Source organism: Archocentrus centrarchus, chromosome 21, assembly GCF_007364275.1.
Source record: "Archocentrus centrarchus isolate MPI-CPG fArcCen1 chromosome 21, fArcCen1, whole genome shotgun sequence".
Lineage (NCBI taxonomy): Eukaryota > Metazoa > Chordata > Actinopteri > Cichliformes > Cichlidae > Archocentrus > Archocentrus centrarchus.
In genome coordinates this window covers 12,128,328-12,155,239 of record NC_044366.1, presented here as the reverse complement: position 1 = coordinate 12,155,239, position 26,912 = coordinate 12,128,328, and the positions used below count along the sequence as shown (strand labels likewise).

General features: G+C 40.9%; 1 protein-coding gene across 1 annotated transcript; it reads left to right on the top strand.

The window, feature by feature from the left end:
* The first annotated feature begins 2,381 nt into the window (after positions 1-2,381).
* On the top strand, positions 2,382-26,574 carry ranbp2 (RAN binding protein 2). Its single transcript, XM_030758652.1, has 29 exons — positions 2,382-2,579; positions 4,521-4,588; positions 4,676-4,787; positions 6,217-6,369; positions 6,657-6,887; positions 7,042-7,184; positions 7,589-7,784; positions 8,064-8,204; positions 8,446-8,605; positions 8,693-8,874; positions 9,081-9,280; positions 9,797-9,920; positions 10,245-10,406; positions 10,713-10,850; positions 11,195-11,326; positions 11,453-11,680; positions 11,788-11,871; positions 12,020-12,161; positions 12,289-12,383; positions 12,472-16,909; positions 21,364-21,540; positions 22,731-22,817; positions 22,921-23,096; positions 23,334-23,586; positions 24,027-24,113; positions 24,228-24,382; positions 24,498-24,771; positions 25,037-25,392; positions 25,561-26,574. Exons 1-29 carry the CDS (start codon positions 2,508-2,510, stop codon positions 25,864-25,866), a joined length of 9,072 nt encoding a protein of 3,023 aa, XP_030614512.1. The 5' UTR covers positions 2,382-2,507; the 3' UTR covers positions 25,867-26,574.
* Positions 26,575-26,912: the final 338 nt, after the last annotated feature.

The window sequence follows — 26,912 nt, the reverse complement described above, 5'->3', positions numbered from 1 at the left end:
CCAGTGTGCATGTAATGATTTATTTGATCTACAGTTTCTTCATTCTCTCAAAGTGTAACATGAAAGATTCACTAGTGTTTAATGACACCCCAGCATTTCATCTGAGTTGTCTTCAGCTCCAGCTTAAATGGCAACATGTTTGATTTCAACCTTCATCAGGTATATTAGCAGCATCTCCACATTCTTATATGAAAGGCCTCAATCATCCCAACATCCAGTCAGAGGACTACTGAGTTTAGGCTGGCTAATGGACACTGTGCACATATGTGCATCACTAATCAGCTGATAGCATTAGCAAGATGCAACCTCAATCTGAAATAGCATCCATCTAACTTCTGAACTCTCCACATTCAGAGCACAAATCAATAGACTTAAATGATATATCAGAATGTTAGATTCGCAATCACATTAAACACACTATAAAATCAGGAAGACAACTGCCATGTGTTTATGTGTTGAAATACCAGTTCATAACATAAACTGATAAACAGAATAAATACGAATTACTAGAATTATGCTGTGAGTTTATACAGTGACAATCATGCAGTGTATTAAACTTTTGGGACTAAAAGTTATTTTTAAAAACTTTAAATAGGGCACAATAACTTTAAAAAAAAAGAGCATCAAATATGATACATACTGACTTTAGAGATAAAAGAACATCAGTTTTATTAATACATATCTCCAGAGTATACCAGCTCAATTATTTACTTTAGTAGTCTACTTCCTTCTGCCTTTAGAACTGCCTTAATTCTTCAGGCATATATTCAACAAGGTACTGGAAATATTCCTCAGAGGTTTTGGTCCATATTGGCATGATGCTTTACACATTCAACAAATAAATCCCAGGAGGAGACAGAAATCTCTTGGGAGGATTTCTGCTGGAAGGGCATCCAGCATAAAAATCTGCCAAATCAAATATGCAGAATTACCTGCTGTGGCAACCCCTTGTGAATAAGGAAGCAGCTGAAAGTAGCATTGGCATGATAGCATCAGACAGATGCTGCAGATTTCTCAGCTGCACATCCATGATGTCAGTCTCCCATTCCACCACATCCCAAAGGTGCTCTATTGGATTGAGATCTGGTGACTGTCGTCGAGGTCATTTGAGTACAGTGAATTTATTGTCATATTCAAGAAAGCAGTTCTATGATTTGAGCTTTGAGACATGGTGTGTTACCCTGCTGGAAGCAGCCACTAGAATATGGGTACATTATGGACATAAAGGGATGGGCATGGTCAGCAGGTAGGCTGCAGCATTTCAGCAATGCAGAGTTGGTACTAAATGGCCCAAAGTGTGCCAAGAAAATACCATTACACCACCACCATCAGCCTGAACAGCTGGTGCAAGGTGGGATGGATCCATGCTTTCATGTTCTTTACACTTAATTCTGACTCTACCATCTGAATGTTGCAGCCAAAATCAAGACTCATTAGACCAGGCAATGATTTTACAATCTTCTATTGTCCAATTTTGGTGAGCCTGTGTGAATTGTAGCCTGAGTCTCCTGTTTTTAGCTGACAGGGGTAGTACTCATTGTGCTCTTCTGTAGCTCATCTGCTTCAAGTTTCAACATGTTGTGTGTTCAGAGATACTATTTTGCATACCTTCATTATAAATAAGTTATTTTAATTTTTTGTCAGCTTGAAGCAGTCTGGCCATTCTCCTCTGAGCTCTGGCATCAACAAGGCATTTTCACCCAGAGAACTGCAGCTCACTGGATATTTTCTGTTTTTTAGAAAATATCCAGTGAGCTTGAGATGGTTGTGTGGGGAAAATCCCAGCAGATCAGCAGTTTCTGAAATACAAAGGCCACACGTCTGGCACCAATAACCAAAAGCCACATTCAAAGTCACTTAAATCAACTTTTTTCCCCATTCTGATGCTTTTCCTGGTGGTTCACCATGTCTGCATGCCTAAATGCACCGAGTTGCTACCTCTGTCACACCTGTTACTTATTCAGGTGTGAGAAGACTGTGACAAAAAATGGGTGACAGGCCCTCAACAAACAGATGTACAGGACTGAAGCTCAACAACAGAAAAAGAGTGCACACATATTAATCTATAACACCTGGTATAATTTAGGATGTTTTGCTTAGATTGATAGTATTTGTTACATTTTTAAATGTTTGCTTTAATACGACAGGATTTAAAGATACATCTGTTTGTTTAATTTAATTTATGTAATAAAAATTTGGCCAAAATAATTAACAAATTAAGGATAAAAGCTTAATTGCTGGAGAAATTGGGATTATCAGATGGTTGTAACAAAGCCCTTCAAAATAACGTGCGTCAGCGTGCGTCAAACTGAATGCGTCCTCTCATTGGTTAAGAGGACACGTGACCGCTGCCATTTGACGGTATTGAGACTGCGCAATACTATCATGGGGAGTTAACGTCAGGCGACCTGATCTTAGCGTCAGTTTCTTTTTAAATAGAATCAGTAAATTTCTGTTTTTCCATGTATCACGTTTAGCCGCTGTAGACGCGCTTGACGTTGGAAGCTATGCGGCGAAGTAAGATTGAAGTGGACCGTTACGTTTCCTCAGTTCAGAGCTCCTCTCCCTCACTCAAAGAGGTAAGTTAAGCCCGCCGAGGCTAATGTTAGCGTACTGCTGCCATCATGTTAGAGCACCCGGCATGAGGATACGACCTGTACACATGTTCAGTGAGCACTCGCTGCAGGTTTAATTACGATGACGGTGTTTCGGTAGGCTCATATGTCGTCCTCTGTATAACCTCCGTCCCCCGGTTAGCTGTGAAAAAGGTAGCTAACCGGCCGGTGTGATGACGCCCCGTCGTGTCCTCCCCTTTATGCTCGGAAAATGCGCGGCATGGGATCCCGAGAGCAGCACCAGCTAATAATTAGCCATGCTAGTTAGCCACGACACAGACGGCTTGAACGCTGGTTAGACTGCTTGTACAGCTCGTTTAAGTTTCATTTACTTGGAAAAACTAACTTTCGGGTCAGGAATCAGCTGCTCATTTGTCCCTCATAACGGGAGCAGGACGCTCACCCTGTGCAGAAATTGCTGTTTTTAGCTTAATCGCAGGCAGGCTTGTCTGTTAATCAGGGGCGATTCCTGCAAGGACCTTTTTTTTTTTTTTGAGTAGGATAACACAAGAGGAACTCCTGGCACCCAAAGAAATTCAGAATGTTTGATCAGAAATAAACCCAGCGACATCGGGTTTCAGGATGATGGGCAACCCTAGAAGATGTATTGTGTGAACTGTAGCGCTGCACAAGAGCCTGAAAGATACTTAAGTGTTTAAGTAATAGTGATTAGCTTAAAAATGTACTGAAAGGAAAAAGTAAAATGCAGAGTCATATCTATTGTTATACTGGATCGTGAAAATTGATTCATTAGCGTTGATAGTCCTTATTTTTTAATTACTTCTACAGCAGGGTAGTTATCTATAAAATGACAACATATTATGTTAGGTTTATTTTTTTTAATTAAACTAATTAACATGCATGGTGTGGAGTACACTATACTGTAAAAATACAATATAGAAGAGTAGGAGCATAACTTAGAATTACTTCTACTCTAAGTACATTAACTGTACATCAGCAAGTGCTTGAAGTACTGAGGTATGGTCACTGGTCCTCATCCAGTGGTGTTACCTATTCATGGTTTTGTTTCTGCATACTAAGGTTTTGGCACCCAAAAATGTTTTTGCCTCATATCAAAGAAACGTCTGGACTGTGATTGTGATTTTTTTTTTTTTCTTTTTTTTCTTTGACGTGGTTTATTGTACTCAAGCTTAGAATACATTTTGCGTATCAAACGATAAAAATTAACAGAAAAATGGACAGAGTTCTTTAAAGTAAGGTAACACAGATTCTCAATTGTATGTGGACCAATTGTGGTTGCATGTGTAGTCGCCCCTCTAGAGGCTCTCTTTGAGTCAGAAGAAATCCTGGTATTGTAAGATTAACCATCTAGTCCAATGCCATTTGTGGGGGGAGCCCCAGTACGGGTAAAGATGTAGTTTAGATTAATAGAAAATATTAACACTACTACACACATACCTGCAAAACACCTGGGCATGTTGTTGTTGTGTACAGTAATTTGTGTAGTCTGCGTGCAAATCATGAGACTGGGTGACAACATACTCTCCACTTGTGTTTTTTAATCAAGATTAGATCATGAACAGAAATATCCTCCAATATTCTGATATGTTCCCAGTTAACTCACTACTTGAACCATCTCTAAACATGACAAGCATGCATGCTTTAAATAGGCAGTGGGCGCTCCACGTTGAGATTTTTTGGCTCAAAATGGGCCCTTTTTTTAAGTAAGGAAGATGGATTTGCAATTTAATATTGTGGATGTTTCTATTGCAGTTTTGGTCTCAGAACTAGAAATGTTACACCCCCAATTTTTCCCACATGAATACTGGTGATCACTTGAATCCCAGTAAGCCATATAACTCTTCAGGACATGTGTAAATGCATCTTCTCACTATCATGAGAGAAATCCATTTTCTTATGGTCCACATGTTTTTCTCTCTACAGAAGCCGGTCAAAGGTTTTTTATTTGCTAAATTGTACTTTGAAGCAAAGGAATATGAACTTGCTAAAAGGTAAGCATACGAGCCTCTCCCTTGTTTGACCCAATGCTTTTTCTGTCATTATAATGTCTCTAATATTGTCTTTCATGCTCCTCCTAGGCATGTGTCAGACTATCTCAAGGTCCAGGAGAGGGATCCTAAAGCACACAAATTCCTTGGACAGCTCTATGAGAGAGAGGGAGACATCAACAAGGCAATTGGATGTTACAAGGTAAGAAAAACATGTCACTGGAAGCATTTTTCCTTAAAAACATGGCAAAATGTGGTTCAAGAAATCATAAGGTTCAGTAGGTGTGAAATGAGGAAAAAATTTTATAATTTAAAGAAAAAGATGAGCTTTTTCCTCAAACCTTGTAGTTGCTATTAGTTGCAATCTCTGATGGTCAAATTTGGCTTCATTTTGTTCACATGTGACACGTGTCGCAAAGAAAGACAGTTAAACTAAAATTGCTCCCATTGTCTTTGTACATGAGTGAATCTTTGTTAAACAGCTCTGTAAGCGCAACAGCTGATTCATACTTAGACCAATTTAGATGGAGCAACCAAACTGGTATTTTGGGCTTCCATTGAAGGGTTGGTAACTATCCTCTTCGTTCCTATGGGTCATTTCTCATAGCAAACAATAAGGCTTTAGATGTGGTTCCCGTCGGCCTTTTGGTCTGTGTTTCTTTTTTTTTTGCATTGGGTAGTCTATCAAACTGAATGTTTAATACTCTGTGGTGTTTTTATTTTTTTTAAATGATGAATCACCCAGCTCACTCTGACATTCAGGAATTGATCATCAGCTTCCCAAAAGCACTGTTAAATTTTATTGGCACAATATCAAATCTGGAAGACAAATGATTGGAAAAATAAAATGGTATTATGAAACGAATTGTGATTTTATTTAGTCTCTCTTGTCTAGTAACAGCAACTCCTAGGAACATTTAAAGTCCTTGGAAGTGGTTTATTGACACACATTCACACTTGAACACAAGAACTGATGCATATGGTAATGAAGTCAGCTTTTGGTTGATGGCCTGAAACAAAGTCATCGTGACTGTTGGTAAAAGTCTGCGTTTCCTTCATGATTTGAAGCCATGTGCTAAGTCAGTACTGAGGCCCATCAGCACATACATTTCCAGTCTTTTAAATGCCACTTTTTGCATTCAAAGTGTGCTCTCCACCTGTGGGGGGTGTCTCAGTTAAAACACAGGGTTTTTAATGCACAGTTGGCCATCTGTAGTGCAAGCCTGTTACTGTTTTGTCTTGGATAAAAACAGCTCCAGACTCTCCTTTTTTTTTTTTTTTAAAAGAAATTAATTATAATCACAGTGTGAGAAAGAAGAGGAGGTAATGAGTTTTTACTTTTTGTGTAAGCACAAAGCAGGGAGAGGAAAAAAATCTGGCAGACTATTTGATGCATATGTTCAGGTTTCTAAGACTAAATGTTTTTCTGAGACACTAATTTCAGACTTTGGATCCATCAAGTTTATTCAGTCACTTTATTATAGTTCATGAGGGTGTAAATGAAGTAACCCACCTTCTGGTCTTTCATATCTTGGATGCTCTTTGGGTGAAGTCTAATCCTTTTGAATAAATCCTATGTCGTTTTTAAATAAACTAATATGTATTTTTCTTTCACCTCTCTATTTATGTAGCGGTCGGTGGATTTGAACCCAGCCCAGAGAGACCTAGTGCTGAAAGTGGCAGACTTGCTTGTCAGTAAGGAGGAATGTGACAGCAGAGCAGAATTTTGGGTGGAGAAGGCTGCAAAACTGCTGCCAGGAAACCCAGCAGTCTTTAACCTAAAGGTAAGCTCCTTCTTTCTTCTTTTAGCTCCAGTAAAACATTCATTAAACACTGCCCTTGTCAACTGTCAAGTCATTTAATCCCAGTCTTTTAGCTTATATTTAACCAACAGTTGTCTAGTTCAGTCTGCTCCATCCATCATTTTGCTTCAGTCTTAAATTAAAACTTCTACGCTTTCACAAGTGGGATTTTCATTTCAGTTTATAAACATTCCAAGAAGAAGGTGCATATTAATGTGGAAAAAATGCCACGCTGAATATCTTCTGTTTATCGGTGCTGGTCCTTTTAGGAACGTCTGTTGAGTCGTCAGGGTCAGCAAGGTTGGAACCAGTTGTTTGACCTCCTTCAGGCCGAGCTGGCAGCGCGGCCGGCTGATGCCCACGTGAACGTGAAGTTGGTTCAGCTGTTCTGTCAGGATGGCCGGCTGGATGAGGCTGTTAAACACTGCCTGGCTGCTGAGAAAAGGGGCTTGCTGCGCAACAGTCTGGACTGGTACACTGTGGTGGTACGCACACTGCAGGTCAGTGCGGACGTCATTTTAGCAGGACAATGGTGTAAAGTGTACCTGAATAGGCTGAACCAGTATGCTTCTTAATGCTTCTATTTTGGTCCTTTTATAATATCGATCTTTAAGTCTATGAACATTACTAAAGAGTGAATGACCTTTGTTTCAGGAGTACCTGGCTCAGCCCAGCGTTTTGAGCAATGAGAAGATGAGTCGACGCCTCCAGAAAGAGTTGCTGTTGGCTCACTGCGGCCTGCTGAGAATCACACTGTCTGAAAGCGGTGTGCAGCCAAGTCTGAATGCACTCAGAGAGTGAGTCCTAGATTGTTAAAAATTGTAGGCATGAAATCAGCTGTTTCTACAGTTTTTTTTTTTTTTTTTTTTTTTTTTTTTTTTTTTTTTTTTTAATCGATCTGTTTAGGTGTAACAATTGGTTCCACTCAGATATTTAGTGGCTGGGTGAGGCTTTTACACCTTGATTTATAGGCGAGAGAAGCATACAGGTGTCATGCTTTGACTCTTTACAGGAAACTTTACAAGTCAAGAAGACAAATTGTTGCAACTGTTTCAGCAAAATATAACCTTGTGTTAAGTTTCTGTGTTTAACATTTCAACATTTATTTTCTTACGTTGCATGTTTTTACAGCTGCAGGAAACTGTTTTTAATTAAATTTTGTCTTTTTGTTTTTTTGTTTTTTTTAACTTTTTGTTTGAAGTTTTGACCAAGCTATGCAGACACTGAGTAGCGTTGCAGGCCGGCATGCAGACGATCTCTGTGAGGTGTTTGTGGAGATGAGAGGTCACCTCTACCTTCATGCGGGCACACTGCTGTTGAAGCTTGCTCAGGACCGCCAACAGACCTGGAGGGCTGTCAGTGACCTGGCTGCACTGTGCTACCTACTGGCATACCAGGTACTGACACACCAAATAACCAGATTCATTCATTACTTTTTATGTCTTTTACTTTAAATGTATTCCAGTAGTTGGAACTGTGCTGTCCTTATTTCACTAAATTACTTTTGTGTGACTTGTTAAGTCCTTCACCCTTTGCATTGCTATGAACTCACTCAGGACCTAGTAATGGTGTTTGAGTGAAAGCAGCTTTTCTAGACATGCAATACAATTTGTTGTTGTTTTTTTTTTTTTTTCCTTTTTTAAATTTTTTTTTCTTTTTTTCTTTTTTTTCTCCAGGTCCCTAGACCAAAGCCAAAAGTGACCAAAAGAGACCAGACAGCCCCACAGCCTCTGGAGCTGTTGGCGAATGACCGACAGAGTCAGGCTGGCCACATGTTGTTCAATCTGAGCACAGATTCATCTGCCTTGATCAGAGAGGTCTGACCATGTGTTCTGACTCAGCTTGTGAAGTGAAAAGTTCTTTAATTCTTTGAAGGGCTATGTAATTAATTACTGAGATTTTTATTCTACGGCTGCAGACATTTGGCTAGTTTGTTACAATCATGACAGATGTATTCTTACATCGACACTAACATGAATCATTTCTGCGTCTTATTTTTATTATCGTAGGTGGGACTGAAAGTGGTGTTTTTATTCATTTTAACTTTTCTCTGTGTAGGTGGTGGAGGCTTTTGGGAATCAGATTGGTCAGGAGTCTCTGTTTGAACTCCTGTGGGGCCCACAGGCCTCTGCCGGATCATCTTATATTGCCAATGATGACATTCGTTCCATTACTGCCATGGCTCCAGAGCTCTCTCAACTGGCCAAATTGGACACTGGTTAGCTTCCTGAATACTGAAGATCTCTTGAAAAGTTGAAGTTGCATTTAGTAGTGAGAAGTATAACAACTTCTGCTTCCTCTTTAGGCTCCATCCTGCTCCACAATGGTGATTTGCAACATCTGAGCTGGTTGGGATTGCAGTGGAGCCTTCTGGACCAAAGACCATCACTGCGGGAATGGCTACAGCAGCTCTTTCCTCGGCTTACGCTGGAAACTTCCAAATTAGACACCAATGCACCAGAGTCAATCTGCCTGCTGGACCTGGAGGTAAGGTGCTGCTCTGTATGTGCTGGGCATAACGTAGAATGAGGGTTACTGTTTTCAGCCCATCTCAAGTCCTGCAGAATTTATGAATGGATAAAATGATTTTCTTCTTGTACTTCTGGAATTATGAGAACAATTTGTATTTTTCTGTTTCATTTTGGTACATCTGATACATTATTTTTTTTCCTCATCTTGTTTGCTCCATCTAGGTGTTTTTATATGGTGTGGTGTTCTGTAGCCACTGTCAGCTTCAGGAGACGGCTAAGATCAGCACTGGAGTGAATCTGTCACAACAACAGCAGCTCTTTGAGCCTCGTTGCCTCCCTCTTCCTCTCCTCCGCCTCTTGACCACTGAGAGACAGAGGGAGTGGTGGGATGCCATCTACAGCCTCATTCACCAACGAGCAGCGTGAGTACTGCTGAGATCCAGATAGAAAAATTCAGTGCCTGTAAGCTCTGAATAGGAGTACTTCAGCTACTTTTTTGACAAAATGGATATGATTGGTTTATTTTTACTTATTGTTTTAAACACTATTTACAGTATAAATCCTGATTTGAGACTTATGTTTGTTTTTAAGTTACTATTGTCTTATTCCTCTATGTTCAACTCAGTTCTTTATGTAATTGCGACACAACTTTGCATTCTGGTTGTCAAAGGAGTTATTGGTGGATATACTGTTTTCTTCGGTATTTTCTCGAAATGGTTAACTCAATTGTTATGTTACCTGTTTTAAATCTCAGGAAAATGGAGAGAGCAACTGTTATTTTGCTAAACTCACATTAAAAGATTACATTCATAAAAGAGCATTTGTTGTTCATCCAGCTACTAACCTCAACTCATTTCAGTAATTTAACTGTAACTAACCCTAAGATTGATTGTGTTCATATATTCAGTGTTTTTGATGTGTGCCCCTTTGCTTTGCAGTCCTGGCGTATCAGGCAAGCTGCGGATGATTGTGCAGCATGGGCTGAACACTTTGAGAGCCAGAGAAAAACATGGGCTTCAACCAGCGCTGGCCATCCACTGGGCTCAGGGTCTCAGCCAGACGGTACATAAACACACAGCTTACTTGAAGTGTGTGTGTGTGTGTGTGTGTTATAAGGACTGCAGTCATTTACAGTCACACAAGCTGCACTGACAGCTATAAAGCATCTAGGTAACTCAGACCTCTGACACCACACCTGCTCCTTTCTATCACTCAGTGTGCAGCTGCTAAACGCAGTTTAAGATGTCCAAACAGCCACATGTGCCACTTTCTTGGCTGTCTCTCTGCTGGATTTAAAACCACTAAGAAATGATGTGACAAAAGGCTACTGTGTACCATCCTGCTACTGTGCCAGGCTCACTTTTTCTGTATGTTTTTAATAACCAGGGGGATGGCGTGAACTCCTACTATGACCAGAAGGAGTACATCGGTCGCAGTGTCCACTATTGGAAAATTGTCCTTCCACTGTTGGAGAAGATCAAAAACAGACGCAATATACCAGAACCCCTCGACCCTCTCTTTATACACTTTCCTTCCAAAGATATTCAGGTTAATCATGTTTTACATGTATACTTTTACTCATTTACATTTAATTCATAAGTGATTAAATTAAAATCCAATAAATGGTAAGTTAGGTGTTTTTTTTTTTTTTTTTTTGTCATTTTCAACAAGGGATTTCAGATTAAATAAAAAGCTTCACATCATTGGGTTTTGTGGTCTAAACACCACAGGGTAGCCACAGCAAATGTTATCCACCCATGATAAACAATTTTTTTGTTTTGAGGAATTTGCAGTATGACAGACCCAATATGTGTCATGTTGGCTTATAAATGTGTATGTTTGTGTTCCTTTCAGATTTCGTTTGTGAAGGGTTATGAAGAGGAAGCAAGGATAGCATATGCAGTTCTCCTTGACATTGAAGGAAGAACAGAGGAGGCTATTGCTACTTTGGAAACTGTTAATAACATGTCATCCATCTGGCATTTAGCTCAGGTATGTATAATAAGCAAAAAACCCCACCTGGGATAAGTTGTATCTGATTCAGAATAGATAACTTTTTTCCATTTGCTGTAATTAAACTATATCACTTAATGCTGGATTAAAAATTTTAAGGTTTATACCACAAGAAGCACTCAGATATTATGTTTTGTACAGATGCTGTTTCATGTCTAAACCTACTTGCTAAAAATAAAGAATTTTTTCAAGGACTAATGATTGTTTAACTTCATCCAGATCAGACTGCTGTTATGTGGTTTCAGATGTCTCAAATTGAAGTTATTGCTTTTACAACTTGTACACGTCTCATTTTTCTATAATGTATGGTGATTTGTTGACAGATCTATCAGCGGCTGTCAGAAGAGGCCAGCAATGGTGTTGAGGAGACTCAAGACAGGTGCATTATGTTCTTGAGAAAGTTCAGGACCTACCTTTCAAAGATCTACAGCGCCAATGCAGATGACATTGAAAAGGCGAGTCCCAATTTTGAACCATGAAAATGTCAAAGGACAAACTAGAAACTTGCACAACTAATGTTAAACTCATGACATTTTTGGCTTGAGGAGAAGCATTGTGAATGTAAACTTTTTGTATCCCAGCTCCCTGTGTCCATGGAGGAAGTTGTGGACCTCCTGAATGATGTGAACCAGCAGCTGGGGGAGAGTGGGGAGGCCATGGATGAAGAGGATGGGAAGGAGGAGGGGGGTCTAAGAGGACCACCTCATTCAAGCCCTGCTCATCTGGCAGAAACCAGTGCAACCATATCTCACATTAAGTTCTCCACGCCCTCTCCAAATAAAAGTATTGTCTCTCCTTCAAAAAGACTGGTAGGTCTATATTATTTATCATTCACACTTTCTCAGTTTTTATGTCTTTAACTGGCCACAAAAAAAAAACAATGACTTTTCATAAGTCATTCACATCCTTTTTTCAGATTTCTCCCAAGACACCACCTCACTGGATTGAGGACCAGAAGAGTCTCCTTCAGACATTGTGTCAGCAAGTAGAAGCCCTCAAGGTCAGAATTATGTTTAAAGAAAGAATTATGTAATGTTATACAGTTTGTCCCTCGTCTTCCCTGTACTTCAAATACTGACAACTGAATGTTACTTTTAGTTTAATACATTTGTCAGATCGAGTGAGTTCACATGATACCTCTTTTACAGAATGAGGTTCATGATCTGAGACACAACTCATCAGGAAGTGCAGTTTCCCCTCACCATAAGATGTATGGTGAGACTTATGGGGCTGAGGGCCTACAGGAGCCTTTTACCCCAGTTCAGCCATACCATGGAGCCCCCCTAACAGGTCAGTACGATGCATATATCTGAAACATGACATTTATATTACACAATTTATTTTATTTGGCCAACATGCCTAACAAAGCAGTTTAGTGACGTAACAAATATTTGCTTCTTTTTCTTTTTTTTTTAAGTTGCCACCACAGGCCCCTCTGTGTACTACAATCAATCTCAAGCTTACAACTCTCAGTATCTCTTGCGCACAGCACCAAATGTAACCCCCACTAAGGTAATTATCATTTTGACACTGAACAAGTGTAATACTTTAAACCAGAATATGTTAAGTGACATTTTATTTTTAATCTGTCTTTACACAGACCCCAATGTATGGTGTAAACCGTATGCCACCTCAGCAGCATATGTATGCCTACCAGCAGCCCACACACACACCTCCATTGCAGACAGCCCCAGCCTGCATCTACACTCCTCAAGAACAAGTCTTTGGTGCACCTCTGCGGTTTGAATCTCCAGCAACAAGCCTTCTTTCCCCATATGGTGAAGAGTATTATGGCCAGAGTGTTACCCAGCAAACAAGTAACCCTACTTTACCTGAACCTGGCTACTTTACCAAGCCACCTGTAGTCCCTGTTCAGCAAGCAAAGAATATTGAGGGGAAGTCTGTGGACTTTGGAAAGCTCTCCTTCAGCCAGCAGGCACCTGCTGAAGTCCCCAGAGTACCTAGTTTTGGTTCAGGTGCAGCGGCACAGTCAACACCCTCGCCTGCTTTTAAATTCAACTCCAACTTTAAGTCCAATGACGGTGATTTTACATTCTCGGCTTCTCAAACTAAGCACAGTGAAAGTTTGCTTGGTCTTCTCACATCAGACATTCCCAATAAAACAGATGCTGTTCCGGAGAAGCTACCAGCTCAGGAGCAGCCCACCAGCCAAACGGGTATTTTCACCTTTGGAAACAAAAATGTTACCAGCTTCTCAGCCACTGGAAGTCTGTTTGGGAAGGTGGAGCAGCCATTTAAATTTGGGGACTTGTCCAAGCCAAAGTCTCCAGCAGAGCAGGAACGAGCAGCGGAGAGTGACAATGACAGCACTCATGCTGAGGAGGATGAAGACGGGCCACACTTTGAACCTATTGTACCTCTTCCTGATAAAGTAGATGTGAAAACAGGTGAGGAAGAAGAGGAAGAAATTTTCTGCACCAGGGCAAAGTTGTATCGATTTGACACAGAGACTAAAGAGTGGAAGGAACGGGGCATTGGCAATGTTAAAATCTTAAAACACAGCACCAAAGGGAAGGTCCGCCTCTTAATGAGAAGGGAACAGGTCCTTAAGATCTGTGCAAATCACTACATAACACCAGATATGTTGCTGAAACCAAATGCTGGCTCTGATAAATCTTGGGTATGGAATGCAATTGATTATGCAGATGAGGAGCCCAAACCTGAACAGCTGGCCATTCGCTTCAAAACGGTTGATGAAGCAGCACTTTTCAAAGCCAAGTTTGAGGAAGCCCAAAAAACTGTACTCGAATCACCTGAAAAGGTGAATCAACAGGAGAGGCAGGAAACCTCAAGAGATTCTGAATCTATCGCAGCCCAGTTTGCACCAAAAGAAGGGGAATGGGAATGCTCTGTGTGCTGTGTAAGAAATAAACCCACAGATATACGGTGTGTATCATGTCAAAGCCCCAATCTCAGTTCTTCATCAAAGCTCGACATTCAGGCTTCTGGGGACTTCAAATCTAGCCCTTTTACATTCAAATTTGGCACTGATTCGTCAAAGCCAAGTAGTTCTGGCTCCACATTTACTGGATTTGGAGGTTTTGGAGCTTCTGTACCCTCTTCATTTACATTTGGCTTCAGCTCCTCTCAACCTGCAGACGCTGGAACGAGTGCATTTGGTTTTGGATCCGTGCTTGCCAGCAAACCAGTGCACTGGGACTGTGAATCATGTTCTACAAGAAATGAGGCCCATGTAGATTGTTGTGTTTCTTGCAAAGTTCTTAAATCCTCAGCTAAAACAACTTCCACAGCACAGTCTGCACCAGTTGCTGGTGCACATGCAGCACAGCCCTCTCTGTCTGATATTGACTCTGGGTTTGCAGCCCAGTTTAGCAAGAAGCCTGGGCAGTGGGACTGTGATGTATGTGACGTAAGAAATGAAGCATCTGCCAGTAAATGTGTCGCCTGTGGAAGCCCAAACCCAGCTGCTAAACCAACAGAGGGGGCTCCATTAACGTCAAATCTTCCAGCAGTGTCGGTACCGCAGGCTGATTTTGCAAAGAAAGATGGGCAGTGGGACTGTAGTGCTTGTCTGGTCAGAAATGATGCATCAGCTGCTGAATGTGTTTCCTGCAAAGCTCCAAATGAGAACGCCTCTTTAGCAGCTAGGTTTGGTAAGAAGGATGGAGAATGGGACTGTGACACTTGTCTGGTGAGAAATGAAGCCTCTGCCGATAAATGTGTTTCCTGTCAGACCCCAAATCCTAATGCTAAAAGCACAAGCAACACTGCTTCCTCATCTTCCCCCTTCAAATTTACCTTTGGAACAAAGAGTTCATCAAGTCAGCCTGCTGGAACTGGATTTACAATTCCTTTTGTAAGTGGGGGCACTTTTCAGTTTGGTCAAAGTAAAGAGAAAAGCTCAGCTGCTTCTTTCAAATTTGAAGCTCCTCAGACTGAATCTAGTACAATCAGTTCTTCAAGCTTCTCTTTTTCAATGCCCATTGGATCTGGTGGATTCAAGTTTGGAGTTCAGGACCCTCCAAAAGAATCCCCTTCAACTGATAATCAAACTCAATCTGGTTCTGCCTCCAGTATTCTCAAAAGTATAGCTGACAAGCACAAAGAGAAAGAAATGGTTTCAGTACCTTCAGAAGGCCAAACGGAGGAAGAACAAAATCCGTTAATTGCTGGAAAAGCCAATACATTCAGTTTTGCAGACTTGGCAAAATCCACTGGTGGAAACTTTCAGTTTGGCCAGAAAGATCCCAAATTCAAAGGTTTCTCTAGGGCAGGTGAGCAATTGTTCACATCCTTCCAAGAAACCCCAACCAAGACAGAAGCCTCAAATGAGCTCATTGAGGACGATGGCATGTATAAAACGGAGGAAAATGATGATATTCAGTTTGAACCAGTGATCCAGATGCCTGAGAAGGTGGACCTGGTAACAGGGGAAGAGGATGAACAGGTTCTTTACTCTCAACGTGTCAAACTGTTCAGATTTGACTTGAGTACCAGTCAGTGGAAAGAACGTGGTGTGGGGAATCTCAAGTTCCTGAAAAACAATACAAATGGTCGGCTAAGGGTACTGATGAGAAGGGACCAAGTTCTGAAGGTTTGTGCCAACCACTGGATCACCACCACCATGAACCTTAAACCCCTTGCAGGCTCAGACAAAGCCTGGATTTGGATGGCCAATGACTTCTCTGATGGAGATGCTAAACTTGAACAGTTGGCTGCCAAGTTTAAAAGCCCCGAGCTTGCTCAGGAGTTTAAGGAAAAGTTTGAAGAGTGTCAGAGACTTCTCTTGGACATTCCTCTACAAACCCCACACAAGCTGGTTGACACAGGCAGAACAGCACACCTCATTCAGAAAGCAGAGGAAATGAAGTCTGGTTTGAAAGACCTGAAATCATTTTTGACAGATGAGAAAACAAAGATCAAAGACGATGACGCACAGGGAGACATTACAACAGCCAATGATGTTTCAAGCCTTATCAAACCTCAAGGTGACACCACTGGCCCTACCTTGGAGTGGGACAACTATGACCTCAGAGAAGAGGCTTTAGATGACACAGCAGACTCATCAGTATATGCCTCACCTCTTGCCAGCAGCCCCCTGAGAAAGAACCTATTCCGCTTTGGGGAATCCACTAGTGGGTTCAGCTTCAGCTTCCAACCTGGCATCAGCCCCTCAAAGTCTCCTGCTAAGCTCAACCAGAGCAGAGCTTCAGTGGGTACGGATGATGAACAGGATGTCACCCAGGATGACGAACGGGATGGCCAATACTTTGAACCTGTGGTCCCCTTGCCAGATTTGGTGGACATTTCTACAGGAGAAGAAAATGAACAGGTGGTCTTTAGTCACAGAGCTAAACTTTATCGCTATGATAAAGAGTCTAAACAGTGGAAGGAGAGAGGAATTGGAGATCTCAAGATCTTGCAGAATTATGACAACAAACGAGTGAGGTTGATAATGAGGAGGGATCAGGTGCTGAAGATCTGTGCCAATCAGTGGATCAATGCATTTATGAAGCTGGAACCTATGAAAGGTGCAGAGAAGGCCTGGGTCTGGAGTGCTTTGGACTTTGCTGAAGAAGGAGAGGGCAGGATTGAGCAGCTGGCTGTGAGATTCAAGCTACAGGAAACTGCAAATGCATTCAAACAGGTCTTTGAGGAGGCCAAGGTTTCACAAGAAAAAGAACAACTCATGACTCCAGTGACATCTAGAGTGGTTGCACCACAAGACAGTGGAACAACAGGATCTGCAACAATTGCTCCTGCTGTATGTGGGAAGGCAGCCATTGCTGTTTTTGAAGAGACAACTAAGGAACGTACTGAGCTTTCTCCAGACACTAGGCCAAGTGCAGCTGGGTCACAGAGTCCTGTCAATCCCACAAAGACCGTGGTGTCTCCCCCAAAGTTTGTTTTTGGCAGTGACAGCCTTCAGAAGATTTTTGGCACTCCTAAATCTCACTCTGAAAATGAGCAGTCAGCATCTGGTTTGAAAGCCAAAGATCCTGGATATCCTGCCAAGACTTCACTTCCAGCTCCTGCATTCAAAATCCCAGAAAAGGGTAAGAAAAGTTTCTGAAATTTGTTTGCTTTACTTTTGAATGAGTATCACAACAGTTTCAGTTGATCTTATATTTAATTGATTGTCCTGTTTCATCTGCATCTCATTGCTCCATCATGGCTCACATTTTATTTTTAACTGGATCAGAAAGTGGATTATGATTAAAGTTCCCCTTCCTTCGACATGCTGCCCATTTGCTTTAAGTCATACACGAGGTATATCTGGACATTTAGTAGAAACTTATACAGAAAATATCTACAATTTTTTTGTCACTGTACTGCACATACACTGTTGCCAAAAGTATTCACTTGTCTGCCTTCACATACATATAAACTTGAGTGAGATCCCAGTCTTAATCCACTAAACTTGCACACAATGCAGTCAGACAAATGCCATTCTCCCGGCAACCACCAAACCCAGACTCATCCATCAGATTGTGAGGTGGAGAAGGGCGATTCATCACTCCAGAGAACACATCTCCACTGTCCAGTGGTGGTGTGCTTTATACCACTGTATCTGACGCTTTACATTGCACTTGGTGATGTAAATGTTGGATGCAGCTGCTCAGCCATAGAAACCCATTCCATGAAGCTCCCTACGCACTGTTCTTGAGCTAATCTGAAGGCCACATGAAGATTGGAGGTCTGTAGTGATTGACTTTGCAGAAAGTTGGTGACCTCTGCACACTCAGCATCTGCTGACCCCACTCTGATTTTTACTCGGCCTACCAGTTCGTAGCTTCCATTTTGTTCTATATAGGAAATTTCACAACTGGACTTGTTGCACAGGTGGCACCCTATCACAGTACCACACTGGAATTCACTGAGCTCCTGAGAGCGACCCATTGTTTCACAAATGTTTGTAGAATCAGTCTGCATGCCTAGGTGCTTGGTTTTATAAACCTGTGGCCATGAAAGTGATTGGAACACCTGATTTCAATGATTTGGATGGGTGAGTGAATACTTTTGGCAATATAGTGTGCGTTGCATATTAGGGTTTAATATTTTTCCCGAAACTGACATGAATCAAATCCCGGAAAAAGACGAGCCATTTCCCGGGAATCCCGGGAAAAAGTTTTTTTTTTTTTTTTTTTTATTTTATTTTAATTAGGCCTTCTGTAGCCTGTGTTGGGCTTAACCTATTTTGATACTGTAGAGGTAGCTTTCCAGCTATGTCCTGTTATGCCCAGTAGGGGGCAACATTGGCTTGATTAATGCAATAAAACCTACATCTCGGCATTCGAGTGCTCGAGGTATGCGGCGTTGTATCGTTCCTCAACACTCCCTTAACAAATATAATTCGAATATTCCTGCATTGTACATGGAATTATACCAAGCTATTTTACAATTGCTGGTGCAAAACAATACGGTTCATCTCCACACAGCATTGATAAAGGCTCAGCCACTTGCGCTGTCATGCACACCGTTCCACCAGTGGAACGCTGTAATAGTCATTGAAAAGTTATCTACCGTACTACACTATAATATGACATAACACAGGGCCTTGAGTAATGCACTACGACTTGGTCATTGCCATTGTGGCAACAGCAAATTTATAACGCCGTGTCTAAGGGTTAAAGTAGGTTCGTTGTGAATCGTCTTTTGAAAAACTGGCCAATCCTTATAGCCTAAAAAATATATATTTTACTCCATTTTAAAAGCGAAATATGTTAAAGCAATCTATTTCATGATACTTTCTTCACACATTAGGCCCGTATCCTAATTCATGATTGTTAGTAAGCGGCTGCAAACGAGGAAAAGAAACACTCGAAGTTAAACAGATATTTCTTTATTGTTCAGGGCAGGCATATTTTATAGGCTATCTAATGCAACTTTTTTTCCCGGTTTCCCGTCTTAACTTTCCCAGGAAACGGGAAATGGTTCTGATCGCATTTCCCGGGAGTCCCGGGATTAAACCCTATTGCATATCCATAGGATTAATAAAATCCAGTCATTGCACAGCTACAGTATTTCACATTTTTCAGTCAATTTTGGCATTGTTTTTTGATTATGATACCAGCCTCACAATTAGTCTCTCTTCGCCCAACAACCTACCATCCTTTAGGGCTGGATTTTAGGCTTTTCAAAGATAACCCAATGGCTTTTTGGACCAGCACATCAACCACCCAATTTGAACCCCCAGGTACTCTAATCACTACAGTGTGTGTTAACACTTCTCAGCTGTCACATGGCTGCCCCTTACTACTACAAAGAAGTAACCTAGATGCACGGAGTGGGGGAAAAAAGAAACAGTGAAGCTAATGTGTTGCATGCCAAGTGTGTGAAGGTGTAGTTTTTATTGTTCAGCATTACATTAATTATAATTATTGAAGTAGCCCCTATGTCACAAGATTAAACAGTCTAGACACACAAGTACACAAAACTGCAGAGAATATTTAATCTGACTTCATCTGTCATCATGAAAATGGTGTGTAAGGCATTGAAATAACTTCAGAAAAGGGGTGAATAACAAATTCCATCTCTAATTTACCTATTAGAAATGGTATTCAATTTAATGATTGATTTTATATGAGTGACATTTTGAGAGTGTGATATTTAGTTATGTTTATATTGAGCATAGATAAAAGATGGAGGTAGCCCCTTTGTCTAAAGAGTGATGCTAAAATGTAACTGACTTAAACTTGCATTCTTTTGATTGACTAGCAGGGGGCAATTCTTCTTATTGCAAAAAGAAATTAGGTTGTGTAGAAGCCTATGGCAGAATGACCGTACTACTCCTTTGTTCTCTGACCCCAGTGGGTGCTTTCTTGATGGTCTCAGTTGCTAGTTTCTAGCCTCAGTGAACACAACCTGTTCATTATGGAAATTATAGTCCCCCTTACAGGGCATGAAAACAGAAACAGACCAGCAGCAGTTTGGTGACAAGTTCCTTGAATGTCAGTGAAATACAGACACTTGTACTGCAGAAAGGCAAAATAACTGTTAGCAAGGCAATGTGGGTGGGTCCTATTGATAGACAGTATAAAAGATGGCTGTAGCCTATGTGTCTGAAAAGCAACTCCAACACAGAACAGTTGTGAAGACTTGGGGTTGAATAGAAAACAATTCAACTTTATTTATATAGCTCCAAATCGCAACAGTCACCTTGAGGCGCTTTATATTGTAAGGTAAAGACCCTACAATAATTAGAGAGAGAACTCAACAACCAACAGATTTGGCTCTCTTACTCTGTGACCAGTGAGCCCTTTTCTGATGACTTTATGGGCTTGGTTGCTAGTATCCAGTTATACTTAATGAAACATTAAGACCATTTTGGAAGAGCGCTAACCAGGATTTGCTCATTGATTGCCAACCACAAATTGCTGTCCAGTGAGCGTTCGGCTTCGCAGCCAGATCCAACTCTTGTTTGAAAACACTTAGATGGCAACAGTGAAAGTCCTCAGCTCAAGGCTTTGTAACAGGACTTCATTAACTAATGGGTGATATCATGGTGGCTATGTCCACACTTCTCAACTTGGAGAGGAGCCATTGAAGCTACTACTAATGGGAGCCAAGGATACTGCTGCCATTTAGATGGTAACCAAACAGAGCCTGGACTGTCCAGTAGTGACCAGCTACAAAGCAATGAGCAAATCCTTTTTATATTTGCAGTCAAAACACAATGAATCAGGGTGTGTTTTAGGGAGCCTTACCTTGTGATTAACAAGTCACTACTGTATGACCATACAAACATGAAGGTCTAACACTCCGCTCAGAACTTCACAATCCAGTCAGTGATTTCCTGGTGTCTACATCCATCTTTTATACACAATCTGTTCAAAAGTCAAACCAGGAACTTATGAGTTTGAGCTCTTGGATGAGTGTTGGTTTAATATTTTCCACCCTTAGCAAATAACAAATGTCTAATGATGGATTTTTCTTACATGAGTCTTTAATTGGGATTGAAGGACTGTATCTTACTATTTCATGTCCTGTATACAAAAAAGAGGCCATATTCAAGAGTAACAACACTACAATTGTACTCTGGGATAGTTGGAATAGCAGCAGAAAGGTCTTTGAAAGGTGAGCTGAGAGCAAAGGGCATTCCTTTAGAGAGGAATGCACTGTGCAAACGTCACATGTGCCATTTTTAGTGCTGGGTGTGTGGCAACAGCATGAAATGTAATTCCTCATCTGGTTTGATTTCTAGCAGTGATGTTTACCTCAGCAAAGGCTAATTAGAGTTAAAGCTCAGGTATTTATGCTGTTTAATGTTACGATGCCATGTGTCCAACAGTAAGTGGTGTAATGAGACCATGCAGAAATGCTATCCTAATCAAACATGTCTCACTGTTGCAAATCAAATGCATGATGATCAGTTTTGCTGTGCATGCTTTTTGTGTGTGTTTGTATTTAACACGTGATTATAAAGGCTTTTCATTTTTAATTTTGGCCTTTCTTCGAAACTGTACCTTCCCAGCCTGACTTGTTTACTTCTCATATCCATCTATCATAGGATCCCCTCAGACAGAGGGAAGCAGTGGTAGGTCGGATGAGGAATCAGAGTTGGAGGTCGTGTATGTCAGGGAACCCACAGCTGAGCAGGCAGCTTTGGCCAGGAAGCTCCAACTGCCTCACACCTTCTTCTGCTACAAGAATGAACCGGGCTACATCAGCAGCGATGAAACTGATGGTGAGACCAAAGATATGAAGACAGAGTTTGTTGAAGTGAACGTCAGTGATGTGACTCATTAGATATGACACTGTAGAAATGCACTAAGAACAAAATTCTGGGCAGAAACAGATACTGATGTTTAAAATAACAATTTGGCCCATAGGCGATGTAGAGATTTTTATTTATTTTTATAATATTTGAACAGGCATGTAGTTTTTTTTTAGTTTTTTTTTTTATTTATTTATTTATTTTTTAAATCATTTATGGGATTGTTTTTGTCTTGGAACACGTTTCCTTGTTTTTATGTCACCAGTACCCAATAGGAAGTAATGAGCCACTTGAACCAGAAGGTAGCAGTAGTGCACCTATAAGCTGTTTGGCAACTGCTATTAAACAAAAATAAAACAGAAGAATGCACTACTAACAGGCATCAGACCAATAAAACGTGTCACGCTGAGTGGTTAGCTGGGTGGAGCTTTTATAGAGAAATTGAAATGGGTCCCTGTGAAAATTAAAAAGTATTTTTGCTTTAAATTCACATCCCTAGTTGATATAGCTGAAGGTAAAGCTTACATTCACTCATTTATACCATGTATCATCGATTTGTCTTTTAGTACTCTTACTTTGCTCCGTGGCCTGTTACAGCTGATCAGCAGAGTAGTATAAAACCAGCGACACTAATGTTTACCATAGACTAATCAAACATTTGACTCCATAGAGCTGCTACGAGACTTTATAGGGTATCTGACAGCCTTTTAAAAGCGTGAAAAATTCACTGTTAAATTAAAGCATGCACATACTGCATGGTATGTCTGTGTAAGGATAGCCATGCCTTGTGACATAAATGTCAATAAAGTGGAGCTTTAAAAAATGGACTAGTTTCTTACAAAAGCAGTGAATGGATTTTGTCTTTATTTGAAAGTGAATCATTGCTGCTGTTATAAGACAAAACAGTAACTGTCCCATTCAGAATGCTAACAAAAGACTTCTTGTACCATTTGTGTTTTTTGTTGCTTTTGTCTCCTCTTATTGACATCAAAATTGAGTAATGCGAGCAAAGCTGGCCTCTGTGCGGATGCAAATCCTGGTGATTTTATCAGAGAACACAAAATTGTCTTTAATCTTTGATTCATTGTGGATTGAAGTCTGAACAGACTATAATTTTCTTTGCAAACATAATTAAAGGAAATATTTGTTTTAAACTTTAGATGAGGACTACGAATCAGCAGTGAAGGCCTTAAATGGAAAACTCTACCCTGATCCTCCTGAGTACAAGGCTGCAGCTTGTGGTGATGGTATGTAGCCCATACCCTGCTACATATTCTATACAACTCTACATATGCTTATCTCCCCTGCCAGTCATTCTCTAACCATAAACTTGCTGTATGCTGCATTTAGAGTCAGACTGTCAGGTGGTGTGGGAGAAGAAGCCGACACCAGAGGAGGAGGAAAAGGCCAAAAGCCTCCAGCTTCCAGCCACCTTCTTCTGTGGCCTGAGCACCACAGACAGTGACCCGGACCAGGATAAGCCTGAGGACTTTGAGACAGAAGTCCGCAAAGCACACGAAGTCCTGGTAATTGCACTGAGTGCAGGCAGAAAGTATAACTTTTGCTTTAAAAAGCAAATATACCTTCTTTAAAAACAAGTTTATACCACCAGTATTACTCAGGTTCAACTTCACTGTGGCCAAACTTAAAATGGCTCATATCTATTGTAATTGTTTTCATGTATAAACACAACTAGCTTATTGAGAAAATATCTTTACTGTAGCTACTGAATAACATGAGTTTCATTTGGAAATGTGTATCAGGTTGCTCAGTTCAACCAAGCTGAAGTAGCCTCCAGCAATCCTGCTGTTGCCCCAGAAGAGCCAGCCCCAGGCCCATCATCCAGCAATGTAGAGGCTGCAAGCAACACATCTACAGCAGACAACCAGACCTCAGACCAGCCAACCAAGGCTCAAAGTGAAATTCCCAGCAGCTCTCCCATTGACCTGTCAACTAGGAAGAGTGCAGAGCTGGAGACTGAACCAGCAGCTTTGATTGCTACAACAAGAAGTCAAGGTATAAAAGTACTTCTGTGTTACTGCAGAAAACCTGAATCTGCCTGTTGTGTGAGGATCAGTGTTGGTATTTTAAATTGAAACAGCTCTCTTCAAACCATCTTCACCTGCAGCCTGGAATAATGTAACAATGGCTTTAGCATTGACAGATTATTTTACATTTGCTAACTTTACCACAAAATAAGGTTTTAAAACTTTTTTTTTTTTTTCCCCTGAAAGTTATACTACCATCTTTGCAGAATTTGCCTGTATATTTTAATTTACGATTCTGAGCACAGCTTCTTAGATCGAATATGCTTTATGTACTTTAAGGAAAGGTCCATCATCCCTCTCTTGTATTAACTTAGCCATTTAAAATGAATCTGTAAGAATACTGACATGATTTTTTTTTTTTTTTTATAAACTTTTCATTATTAAATGTCTTTGTTCCCCTGGCTGCAGACTCCAGCACCTTTGGGTTCAACACATCTGGCTTTTCTTTTGCTGAGCTGGCCAAAAACACAGACGGATTTGCATTTGGAACCAAAGGTTGGCTTTAACTTTAAACCTTTTCTAAAGTTGTTTGTCTTGGCTGTTGTCTTGTTTTACTGCTAATTGTTTTATTTTATTAAGTTCTCCCCTTTTTTTTCTCTCTTTATATAGATGCTAATTTCTCATGGGCAAACGCTGGAGCTGTAGTATTTGGGCCTGCAGTGACCTCTGAGCCTAAAACCAATGCTGACGAAGAGGGAAGTGATGAAGAAGAAGCTCCTAAAAATGTGGAAATTCACTTTGAGCCAATAGTATCATTACCTGAGGTATGTAATAATGCTGAGCTCTAACATTTCTGAACAATTATATAAATTAAATGCAAATTTACCAAATAAAGTGCAGGACCAAACCTCATACATCAGCATTGTATTTATCTCTTAGGTGGAGACAAAGTCTGGAGAGGAGGACGAGGAGATCCTGTTCAAGGAGCGCACCAAACTGTACCGATGGGACCGGGATAGCAGCCAGTGGAAGGAGCGTGGCATCGGTGACATCAAGATCCTCTTTCACCCCACCAAACGTTTCTACCGAATCCTGATGAGAAGAGACCAGGTGCTGCGGGTTTGTGCCAACCACACCATCTCACAGACTATGGAGCTCAAACCCCTGAACGCCTCAGCAAATTCACTGGTCTGGACTGCCACAGATTACTCAGGTACACATACAGCATAGATATGAAGTTGTGTTCGGTGCTGCATTTGTTTGTGGTGATGACAGTAGTTCTTTTTGTGTTTGTAACTACTCACTAATAATGTCTTGGATTTTGAAACAACTTGCATGTGTTTAACTTTGATTTTGCAGGGATATTAGAAAATTGTGTATGGTGCAGATGTAGGATGTTTTTGATGGCCTAAAAATGTTACTGTGCCAGCGTGGTGTTTACCGGCCTTCTTTCTCCTCACTCCTTTTTGTTTATTCAGATAGCGAAGGTGTGGTGGAGCAGCTGGCGGCCAAGTTCAAAACCCCTGAGATAGCTGAATCCTTCAAAAAGACCTTCTGCGAATGTCAGCGCCGTATCTGCCAAACTGATGGCGATGCCTCGTCAATGCTCTCGCCTCCGATGTCCAGAATTCAGGAGCACTCCAGAGACACTAACCCACAGGTGTTCCTCAAAGTGACAGCTGATGGCCAACATCTGGGCACAATCAATATAGAGCTGTTCTCGCATATTGTACCCAAAACTGCAGAGAACTTCAGAGCACTGTGCACTGGCGAGAAAGGATTTGGGCTGCGGGACTCCATCTTCCACAGGATCATACCGGATTTCATGTGTCAGGTGAGGAAATAATCAAGACCAGGTGTCTGATAACTACAAAGTGGAATTTACTCAGGGTTGACAAAAATACACCCTGCTTGCTGTTTGCTTGTAGTTATAGCACATGTCAAGCTCCTTGTCAACAGCAGATTTTTAACATCCCTAACAAGTCCTCATTTGGTGTTTCAGGGTGGTGACATCACCAAGAGTGACGGCACAGGAGGAAAGTCCATCTACGGAGACAGGTTTGAGGACGAGAACTTTGATGTACGGCACACGGGCCCGGGCATCCTGTCAATGGCAAATCGTGGGCGCGACACCAACAACTCGCAGTTCTTCATCACCCTGAAGAAAGCTGAACACCTGGACTTCAAACATGTGGCTTTTGGCTGGGTTCGGGATGGCATGGATGTGGTCCAGCAGATGGGAGAACTGGGCTCAAAGGGAGGCAATCCCACAAAGAAGATTGTCATCACAGACTGTGGACAGCTGTAGCTTTTTAAATGTTAAGATTGAGATTTTACAGCTTGGTTTAGGTTATTAAGTTAAGATCAGCTGAGACTCTGGATGAGAGCAGTGTGTACCCTGTGCAGTGCTTACATTCCTGCTAAAACTGAATCCTTAGTCATGAGGCACAGATCACGGGACTACTGGGTAAAGATTCATTGCAGAAACTTGTCCCCAGAAGCCTCAAGTTAGAGTCTTTCACTATTCTGTGTTCACAAAAGTTGTAAACTTTTGCACTTGCATCTTTATCATCTGTCAATAAATTCTCATTATTTTGTGTGTATAAATGTATATGAACTACTTTTTTAATGTTTGTTTTCCTCCTTTTGTCTTGCATGTGCTCAGCTTGAATGTGCTGGTTCTCTTCATGAGTTCCACTCTTGTATTTTATTATTATTATTTTTTTCCCCTTTTTGAAGAAGTCTTAATGCACCATTCCCCTGCCTTTTCCTCCAACTTTAGTGCACCCCCAGTTTTTTTTTTTTTTTTTTTTGTTTTTTGTTTTTTCTGTTTAGATGGATTTCACAATGCAGGTCACTGGACTTCATCTCACCCTGTGGTGGCTGGATATTACATCTGGTTTGAATTTTACAGAGGGGCTCCATTTCATGTATAGTTTAAGATAAGAGCTACAATGGTGCTGCTTGTACCAAAATAATATGCTGATAAAGAACAATAAAGTCGCTTTACAATTAATTGGTGGTTGTGTGGCTTATCCTTGTTTAGGATGAGAGGATGAATTCTCACTAAATGCACTGTGGTGCAAGTGTTGACTTCTTTCTGCTCTGATACATTTTGCAGGTTGACTGGAGTATTTTTAGCATATTTAATCTTGAACTGTAAAAAGGAAAAACAGTATTTCACCATTTAAACATAGTTTATACAAAATTTAAATGGCCAGCAGGAGGCGGCGACTCTGGTTACAAAAATACCTCTGGTTTTGTAGAACTGTATAGGAAACTGTTCCTTCACCTTTCTACATCTGTGACCTCAGTAACATTTCACTGATGACTAGTGGCTAAATTGTAGGTTTC

What these genes read in the sequence shown, in the direction of transcription:
- ranbp2 (XM_030758652.1), top strand. Translation starts at nt 2,508, where the DNA reads ATGCGGCGAAGTAAGATTGAAGTGGACCGTTACGTTTCCTCAGTTCAG. An exon ending in CATCTGCCTTGATCAGAGAG is followed by an intron (nt 8,205 to 8,445) that starts GTCTGACCATGT and finishes TTCTCTGTGTAG; the next exon opens with GTGGTGGAGGCTTTTGGGAA. An exon ending in GACTGCCACAGATTACTCAG is followed by an intron (nt 24,772 to 25,036) that starts GTACACATACAG and finishes TTGTTTATTCAG; the next exon opens with ATAGCGAAGGTGTGGTGGAG.